Source organism: Etheostoma cragini, chromosome 16, assembly GCF_013103735.1.
Source record: "Etheostoma cragini isolate CJK2018 chromosome 16, CSU_Ecrag_1.0, whole genome shotgun sequence".
In the NCBI taxonomy this organism is placed as follows: domain Eukaryota; kingdom Metazoa; phylum Chordata; class Actinopteri; order Perciformes; family Percidae; genus Etheostoma; species Etheostoma cragini.
The window spans coordinates 21,614,834-21,624,957 of NC_048422.1; the positions used below are offsets into that span (position 1 = coordinate 21,614,834).

The 10,124-nt window shown below is 40.9% G+C and overlaps 1 protein-coding gene across 4 annotated transcripts in view; it reads left to right on the forward strand.

Moving 5' to 3' along the window:
- LOC117959082 (homer protein homolog 1) overlaps positions 1–10,124 on the forward strand; it is an 18,655-nt gene that overhangs the window by 4,004 nt on the left and 4,527 nt on the right. For 2 of the 4 annotated variants that reach the window (XM_034895953.1, XM_034895954.1), the window contains exons 2-5: positions 4,146–4,302; positions 6,342–6,473; positions 6,597–6,689; positions 8,459–8,512. In XM_034895953.1, the coding sequence (XP_034751844.1) occupies positions 4,146–4,302; positions 6,342–6,473; positions 6,597–6,689; positions 8,459–8,512 (436 nt within the window). The remainder of the gene's footprint in view (positions 1–4,145; positions 4,303–6,341; positions 6,474–6,596; positions 6,690–8,458; positions 8,513–10,124) is intronic. The other 2 variants (XM_034895955.1, XM_034895956.1) reach the window with 1 other exon arrangement.

Sequence of the window (10,124 nt, forward strand, 5' to 3'; positions counted from 1 at the left end):
TCTCTCTCTCTCTCTCACACACACACACACACACACACACACACACACACACACACACACACACACACACACACACAGGCAGGCAGATTTTGATTTAGGCTATGCTGTCAGACTAATATAAATGTAAAATTAACCGCTAAACATGGTCAGGACAGACACTTCAACTCCCCTAAAAAAAGAATGGGTAAAGACTTTGACACTGCGGTTGACTTAATCTGGTCAAGCCCCTGAATCTGATTCATTCCCTCACTTATACATGATGCCACAGCAGTATTTTGTCTTTACTAAACACATGACAGAATACAAAGTATTTCCAAATTTTTTCAAGCTTTAGGCTTTTTCCAGATTTAAAAAGATGAGCCTAAGTGTAAGGATTAAATATAATAATTTCTGCTGTAACAAAAGCATGTCGGCTATCTAGCTCAGTGGTAACGTAACCCAGCATTACTTCAAAGAAGCACATCATTAGCTAATGACATTTGGTGGAGTTACAGGTGAGGTTACCTTGGTGTTGAGGCCGGTCCTGGGTGCCATCAGAGTTTAGGGTAACGTAAGCAGCTCTGTCCTGCTGTTTATTGGATTTGGTTAGGTGTATATTCCAGCAAACCCAGCCACACTTGTCCAAGACGATGTTACATCCTGCAGACACACCGGTTAGTCCCCCCCCTAAAAGCCTTTTTCAAATTTTTCTTGGGCCTCTCTGCCTTTTATTGGACAGGACAGCTAGGTGAGAAAGGGGAGAGAAATCGTCACAGGTTGGATTTGAACCCTTGACCTTGGTGTGAAGGCAGAAAACCTCTTTTGTGCGCCTGCTCTACCAACTGAGTCAACCCGGCCACGACTTTTAGTAATGTTAAAACTTACACAATGAAGTGTAAATCTAACATATAGAGTTATCTTAGAATTAAATAAGAGTCTAATCATTTTTCAGCGCAATATCATTTATGTAGCTCTCAACTAGGGCTACAACTAACGATTATTTTCATTGTTGATCAATTAATTCATTGATTTGTTTGGTCTATAAAATGTCAGAATTGTTAAACATGTTTTCAAAGCTTAAGACGAATCAAAGATATTAAGTCTGTCACAGAGGAGTGAATAAACAAAAAATCAATTCATCACATCATTCAAGTGCATATTTTAAGGGATCATCTGGAAACATTAAAAAGTCAGCCACAGGCGCGTGTGTGTGTGTGTGTGTGTGTGTGTGTGTGTGTTTGTGTGTGTTTGTGTGTGTGTACATACACATTTTATTTGGATTTCTCAACATATACAGTACAAATCTTTCACTGTAATCATTTTAATGCGAGAACCGAAAGCTTGACAGGCATTGCAACATGTCGACTTAGAAGCCAACCTCCCAAAAACTCTCCCATCTTGAACCGGTTTCTACATACAGTACTGGAACAGCTTGAACATGTTCTGATAGATGATACGGAAGAGTTGTGATAAGCAAATCCTATCAGAGGAAGTAATCATGATGATCACACGATAAAACAAACGTAGCTTGTGCCCTGACAGAACATGAACGTATACTGAAGTAAAAGCGAAACCAGTGTAAAAAGTTCTCCATTTAAAACCTTACTCAAGTACAAAGGCATAAACATCCAAATGTAATAAAGTAAAACTACTCATTATGCAAATGTATCCATTTTAGATTCATAAATTGGAATAGGTATAGTGATCTTAACGTGTTCATCACTTTAATGTTGCAGTGAGTACAGGTGGAGCTTATTTCCACTAATTATTATAATTCATAATGTATTAGTTAATCTTATTTTTTTTGTATTTTAATCATGTGAATCTTCAAGGTAGTACTTAGTAGTAACTATAGTTATGAAATAAATATAGTAAAGTTAAAAGTAAAATTTTTGCTACTACATGTAGTGGGGTAGAAGGTACCTCAAAATTGTATTTTTAAGTACAATGCTTGGGCAAATGTACTTCGTTACATTCTACCACTAGTACTGCACTACATAGTTAACACACATGCTATATATATATATATATATATATATATATATATATATATATTTTTTTTCTTGCCTGCCTGTTTGAGCTGTACACATGTACACGCCTCAAGTCACCACCATCTCTCTGATTAACTGTGTCTATCTGTAAATAACATCTGCTGACTTAATTAAGACAGTGAGACGCGATGAGAGGATTCCACAGAGGCTGAACAATCGCTGAGTGTCCCAGAGGACACTTGGGACACTCAGCCTTCACATCTACTTTCCCTGGAAGACTGGCAGATGGGCAGGTGTAGTTACTTCTTAGACAACAGTTTTTCATCCCCTTAGTGGGCATTCACACCAAGAAATATGATCACGGATGGGGTCAATGAAAGGGCCCATTTGTGTGACATCCTGTCTTCTTAAACCCCCCAACAAAGCACAAGTAGACTTTATATTTCACAACTACTGTTTCTGTAGAAAGACAGAAAGAAAGGAGACAAGTGAGACATAGCGGGCGCTTTGTTATGCAGGAAACATTAAGCTATTACACAAAGTCCCGGGCAGTTTCAATGCTTGTGTTTTTTTATTATCCACAGTGTTTTAAAACTTTCTTGTGACAATTAGTGAGGTTTCCCGTTTACTGTACGGGACTCTCACATCGCCTCAAACCGTAGCTTAAAACCGACCGACAAGTCTGATCTCCGGATACATGATTGGCCACCGCAGCGTTATGTGGGGTTGCGTTTTTCCAAAAGTTGAGTCAGTCTCAACTTTTTGCCTGGAGCCTAAAACGTACTAACCCGATTCAAAATCAATGGAAAGACACAAGTTTTTGCCAGACGACCAACGCGGGCTGTGTGACCCTGTGCCTCTAGATGTGTTGATGTTGAATGTTAACAATAAACTGAAGGATGAAGTTGTCTTTTATGTGTCGAGAAAAGGTTCCAATTATCTTAAGCTAAATAAAGTCTTTAAAAAGCCATAGCAACGTATAGCAAATGTTTCAGAACGCTCCAGACCGGCTCATGTTAAGTTTCAACTCGTCTCGTCGCCAATCTTTGGTCTTAACTGGTCTTAACTCATCATGCATCATCCAAACACATTCACATTTTTTTTGACAGTCTTAAAATCCATGAGATGCAGCGGGGCTCTATCAGGGTAAATATCATTTAGGTCGCCTGAATCCCAGCATTATGATTGTTTGTACTACATTACGTTGTTGGCAAGCTTCCATGAAGCTTTATTTTGAACATAAATCATTTTTAATGACTTCATCGCCCACTGGCTGCAAAGGTTCATTACCTCCAAGTAATGGAGTGGATCCTGAGATTATAATAAATGTATTTGTTTTGAAACATTGCAGAAAATCTAAATTTCAAAGCACATTGAGCATATTGAGTATGTTTACTATCTGCCCCATGTTCCATTTCACACCTTTCCCCACATGGGGAGAGGGAGAGTTTGTACATAAACACACTTGTTCTCCGTGTGAAGGCCTAGTGTTTTTTTTCTTTTTTTTAAGTTCCTCGTCAAGTCACTGGTAGTGCAGCAACACGGCAGGCTGGTGAATTATGGATGTGATGAGATCTGGGAAGCTGTTTTTCTCACCTTCCTCTGATTCATCACATTTCCACTCCCTTTTCTCTGCAGGACAGTGTTGGATATCGGATGTGGAACTTTATTCACACGTTTGCTTTTGTCTTTAAGCCACGCATGTCTCTACGAACTTCACACTTTGGTCCCAACAACCATTGGATGGATTTTAGGGATGTTACGATGCATCGTGAACCGGTTAAAAATGTTAATAAATGCATAAAGAAAACAACCGGTTGAAATAAATATAAAAAAAATCTTAATGCAATACGTAACTTGTTCAATAATTTGGTTTACGGTTTATATTAGCTTAAAGCATCACTGTGTGAAAACTTAGAAGTGTGCATGAAGCCTCGTCTAGTCGTGTCTTTCGATATCCATGTCTACATGAACACAAGCATTGGCTGAATTGTTGATGTGGCACGGTGATGACTAAGGTCATTTGTTGTTTTATCCATTTCTGTGCAGCCAAAGCCTGTTTTTCCTCCTCACAGACTAGCGTTTAGTGACACACTGCATATTTACAGCTTAACCTCAGAGTTTAGGCGTTTAACCAGATACTTATTGCTCCATCTCTTCCCCTTTTCTTTACAGAGAGCAGCCCATCTTCAGTACCCGGGCCCACGTCTTCCAGATTGACCCAAACACCAAGAAGAATTGGGTTCCCACCAGTAAACATGCTGTCACGGTCTCCTACTTCTTCGACTGTACCAGGAATGTATATCGAATCATCAGTCTGGATGGTTCTAAGGTGTGTTTAAAGCCTTTGTGTTATGGAGTAGTGGTGGAATGTAGCTTAGTACATTTACTCAAGTACTTTACACAAGCACAAATTTGAGGTACTTCTACTTTACTTGAGTCACTTTTCAAGCCACTTTCTATTTCCACTCCACTACAGTTCACAGGGAACTGTTTACTTTTTACTCCACTACATTAGCTGTCAGATAGCTTATTAATTAGTTACTTTACAAATTAAGATTTTTGCACCCAAAACAAAAACAATATACGTTTTATTATAAATTAAACTACCCAACAATGTCTATGCCTACAAATAAAGCTGAAACGATTGGACAATTAAACAGTTTTGATTGTTTCCAGATTCTAAAATGTGAGGATTTTTCTGCATTGAGTACTATAAACGTTTACTACTCTTAAGTACATTTTTCTGATGATACTTACATTTTTTTTTACTTAAAACAGTATTCTTTACAGTAGGTATTAGTACTTTTACTTAAGGAATGGATGTGAATACTTCTCTAGTCCAACTTAACCTGTGCGGTGCCATTATTACATTAGATTGTTGTCAACATATCCCACCTCGACCGCGCTCGTCTGACTTGTTTGCCTCGGCCTGGCCTCTCTTGGCGCTGAGGCAGTGAAGGAGGCGCTCGGGCCTGTCATATCTATGTGGCAGTGATTATTTTAGTCTTGAGAGAGGTGCAGGGGTGGAGTTAGCATAGTTATGTAAGAGCCTCTCAGGGTGACTGCTGCTGCTGCTGCTGTTGAACCAGCAAGTTTGCACTGTGTTCTGCTGGAAATAGCAGAGATTGGGTGGGAGGACGTTATTATCCAGACAAACAATAAGTCTTCTCAGCAGAGAAAAAGAAAACTGAGACAGATGCCACACAATGGAATATATTTCTGGTTGTTTTTTTCCACTTTCCAGAAGCGAGACAACCTTTTTTGAAATGTGTTTTTAATCGTGGAAATTAAAATGTCAGCGGACTTCCTAAACCACTTTAAAACTTGTGGCCCCTTAAAAGTCCCATGACATGGTGCTCTTTGGATGCTTTTAGGTAGACCTTAGTGGTCCCATAATACTGTATCTGAAGTCTCTTTCCCAAAATTCAGCCTTGGTGCAGACTTACAGCCAGTCCCACAGTGAGCTTTCTTTAGTATGTGCCATTTCCGAGTCTGTAGCTTTTGAGGAGGAGAGATCATACATAAAAACTTGTTAAAAGATCCTTGTTTTTCTAATGAAGATGTTTACAGTAGTCAGGACCCCCACACAGGGTCACAAGATACATTTTGAAGTGTTGCAAGACAAATAACAGAAGGGAAAAACTAAGGAACATTTATGCTACATAAGGTAATATAATGTAATACAAGTAATAAAATTGTTTTAAAGGCACCATGGCATGAACATTTCATTTTAGGAGTTTTTTATCATCGATGTGCGTCCCCCCAGCCTGCCTTTGGTCCCCCAGTGGCAAGAAATGGTGATAGGTGTAAACCGAGCCCTTGGTATCCTGCTCTGCCTTTGAGAAAATGAAATCACAGATGGGCCGATCTGGAACCGTGCCCCTTATGACAGACAGAGAGAGAGAGAGAGAGAGAGAGAGAGAGACAGAGAGAGAGAGAGAGAGAGAGAGAGAGATCATGGCTTTCAAACGAGCAAAGGGGCAGTTCGTCAAGGCCGCCACCCCCCCCCCCCCCCCCCCCCCCCCCCCCCCCCCCCCCCCCCCCGCCTCCACCTACAGATTTAGAAATGGCACGTCCTAAGGAAAGCTCATTGTGGGACTGGCTCTTGTGGCTGTAATTCTGCACCAAGGCTGAATTTGGGGGAGTCCTCCCACACTAATCAATAACATGACAGTCAGTTGGACTCACTTCAGAACTCCTCATTGACTGCTTCCTGTTTACCAAACAGTACACACGTACACACACGTACACACACACGTGTACACACACACACACTCCCAGCTGCTCTTGCCAAGACTCAATTACAGCCATTTCCTGAATGACTCAACAATATATTTCTACTTTTTGAATTGGTTTTGTCCTCCACAGGCCATTATCAACAGCACCATCACCCCCAACATGACGTTCACCAAGACCTCGCAGAAGTTTGGCCAGTGGGCCGACAGCCGGGCGAACACCGTCTACGGCCTCGGCTTCTCATCGGAGAGCAACCTGGCCAAGGTGAGAACACTCGGACCCACAGCGGAGTCCGGATTTTGATTTTTTGTGTTTGCTTTCCCTCTGTAAAAAAACAAACAAAAATAACAAGGAAGCAGTAGCATAACTTGCTCCTATTACTTTTAGTTTGCAGAAAAGTTTGCTGAGTTCAAGGAGGCAGCACGAATAGCAAAGGAGAAGTCTCAGGAGAAGATGGAGCTCACCAGCACTCCCTCTCAGGTAATTAACACCATCACTGCATCCTGCTGCATACTTTAAGGTTCAGCTTTATTATTATAAGACAGGATTGCATAATGAAACACAGTTGCAGCTCCCTCCATGCAACACACACACAGAAAATATATATGAACTAATATTCAAACATTTAAATTAGAATGAACTAAAACAAAGCCTGTAAAAGGATTATAAAAAGGATAACTTAATTATATTTAAAAAGATATGCAGTTACATATACACACAGAACATATGTAGAGTTAACCGTAACAGGAACAATACGGACGGATTTCCAGTTAAACTTATTGCCACATAGTCATGATAGCTTATATATTTGGACATTTTCAGGGTTTAGAAATCAAGGCTAGAAACATTCTTGGTGGCACTCATCCTCGCATTTCCAAAACGTTTCTACTACACAGCGCACGTTGATAGATATTTGTCGGCTCTAGCTAGCTAACAAGACAAATGGAATTGGAGTAAGAAGAGGCAGCTAGTAGCAGTGACGATGCTAACCGAGACTACACAGTTACTCTACAGGTGGTCTCGCATAGCCAGACCCTCTTCCACAGCGCTGCGGAGGAGGGTCTGGCTAGCCCACACAGCATTCCAGGATTGGAAAAACGTGCTCTGGTTTATCGGCATTTCTTTAAACCAATCACAGTCGTCTTGGGCGGTGCTAAGCGTCCGACGGAGCCAGGGTGCCTCTGCAAAATAACCTCGGGAAGGAACCCGTTTTGGTGGAACGGATGTTCAAAAGTTGTTTTAGTAGCAACAGAAATCCCTGATTGGACCGATTAACCCTGCAGAGATCTGAGGACCAGTTAACCATAGTCCTCATAAAAAAATAAGAGTTTAAAATTACAACACAAAGAAAGCGGAAGGTAACGGCCATCTGGCCAAAAGAAAGGGACATCCAGTGGAATTTCTCGTGGCAATCCTGGAAGTGGACCGTCGTGGATATAGACTACTCTACAGTCAGCATATATGAATTTCCTTCGGGTCTGACCTTAAAGCATGAAGGTGTCGTCATTCTCGATGTTACATTAGTAATGTTGGGTTGTATGATCTTCCTGCTGTTTGCCATCAAAATACACCAGACCTTGCATCTACAGATGTAGAGCCAGATGTTTTCCATTAGTGCAGGAGCTCATGAAGCAGCACAAAGCTCACATGCACTTTGACCAGGCCTTTGACCAGATTGCTAGATGCTAACAGCTAATCCTGACCTAGGGAGTTTCTTGTTGAGCCTTCCCTTTCTGTGCCTCAGTTTACAGTTTAGGGCACAACTGTTCATCTTGATCTCATCTTAAGCTCTCAGTCATTCTGGTTTAATGTGTTTCACAGCGGAGTACATTTTCCATTCAGAATCAATATTAGCTCAATGTTAATGACGTTTGTAACGAGCCCCATGAGACACAAAGCCAACCTAGAAGAATTAGAAATTGAAGAGAAAAGAATGAGCTAATGTGGATGTGATGGCGCAGGGGATAGGACGCATGCCTTTGATGTGTGAGCCCTGGGTTCAATTCCCACTGCAATTCATAACCAATGTGTCCTTGAGCAACACACTTAACCCCTAGTTGCTACAGAGGCGTGCAACCTGACATAATAAGCAATTGTAAGTCGCTTTGGGTAAAAGCGGATAAATGACATGTGATGCAAAACTAAGCTGTTTTATGTTTCACTCTGCATTACGCTCACATTACAGCCACTACGCTAACACCTTGTGGCTTGTTTTACCTTCTCTGCTCTCCCCAAATAATCTTCCCCAGGCTGGTGCTGTAAAAAGGAATGTGTTTTCAGTCAGCAAAGCTGGTAAAAAGAAGGTAAAAATAAGTGGAAAGGATCACTTTCATGACTCCGATTGCCACTTTCCCCCCAGTTTTACCCCCCCTTACCAATGCAAAGTCCCCGCAGGGAGGTCTCCTCTGTGGCTTTCTTGCAAAAATAAAATAAAACAGAAAAAAAAAAAACCCGGAAAAACAATTTTCTTAACAGTGTGAGCATAATGATGGACTAAAAACCCTGTCAGTCTCTAACAACTCAGTCTATCATCCTAATGTCACACTACCAACCAGAGGAACCCTGTCTCTGTGAATTCTTCCCACATAACCCTCCCGTTCTCCTTTCATGCTCTCAAAAAGTAACAGTCAGCTACAATTAGGGCTGTTTGAGAAGCTGCCAATCACAACGGACAACAATTACAAGTTGATAAATAAAAAAGGAGACTTATTGTCTTCATAAAAAAAGGGAGTTTAGAAGATGTAACATTAACCCAGCAGCTCAGTCACAAAAAAAGCTTTTAGCGTCAGTAACTAGGGGTGGGAATCTCTTGAAACCTTTCCCTTCCCATTAAAACCTATTATCGATACATCAACAAAAAAAAAGTACATTTCCATGCGTGATTTAAAAAAAAATACATATGAATCTGGGTTTGTTAGATTTTGACATTTACACTATTATCACAATTTTCAATGAAATTTGTTTACGGAGGTTTTTATTGTGTAGTCATTCCGTGCTTAAGCCTTAAACATGCTTGTGTAAATTACCTTCTCTCACAGTGATCTTCCATGTCAGAGGCAAAACAAAAAAATGTTGGCCATTTTTTTCCCCTGCACTCTTGCCTAACCTCTAAGTTGTTGTCCATTATCCAGTCCTCTGTCGGTCACTCTGTAACTTTGATAAAAAATCAACACATTTAAATAATCAGTTATTAACTCATCAGAATCAAATCGTTTTAAAGAGAATCGCGATGAATCTAAGAATCGATTCTCTTCCCTCTCCCACCACCACTAACTACATTACAGCAGAAAAATCCTGTTACTTTTTGAGAGCACGGAATCATTAAACCGTTGTTGATTTGTTGTGTCTCATAATCCAAATTTAAAGGAATATTTCAGCCATGTGGGAAAGTACCTTGTTTGCCTTCTGGCCGAGCGCAACTCTTACGTCTGTACAATCATGAAGCTGCAGCCGGTTAGCTTAGCTTAGCATAAAGACTGGTAACGCGGGACGCTCAGCCGGTGGAGTGTGCGCCCCCAAGGCTCAGTCCTTACTGCTGCGGCCCAGGGTTTGATTACAACCTCTAGCCCTTTGCTGCGTGTCTTCAGCTTCTCTCTCCCCCTTTCCTGTGTACAACTGTGCTATCACTTAAAGGCCAAAATACTCCAGAAGAAATCAAAAATTAAGAGTGGCTACAGGGGAAACCGCTAGCGTGGCTCTGTTCAAAGGTAGTCAGTCTTCCATCACCTCTAAAACTTAATAATTAACATGTTAATCTGTTCATCTTGTTTGATCTGTTAGTGCGTAAACTTTGGAACAGAGCCACGTCGGCTGCTTCCCGTGTTGCCAGTCTTTATGCTAAGCTAAGCCTCTCCTGACTCTAGCTTCATATTTAGAATACTCTCAACATACATTCCCCCCCATATGTTTTGCTTC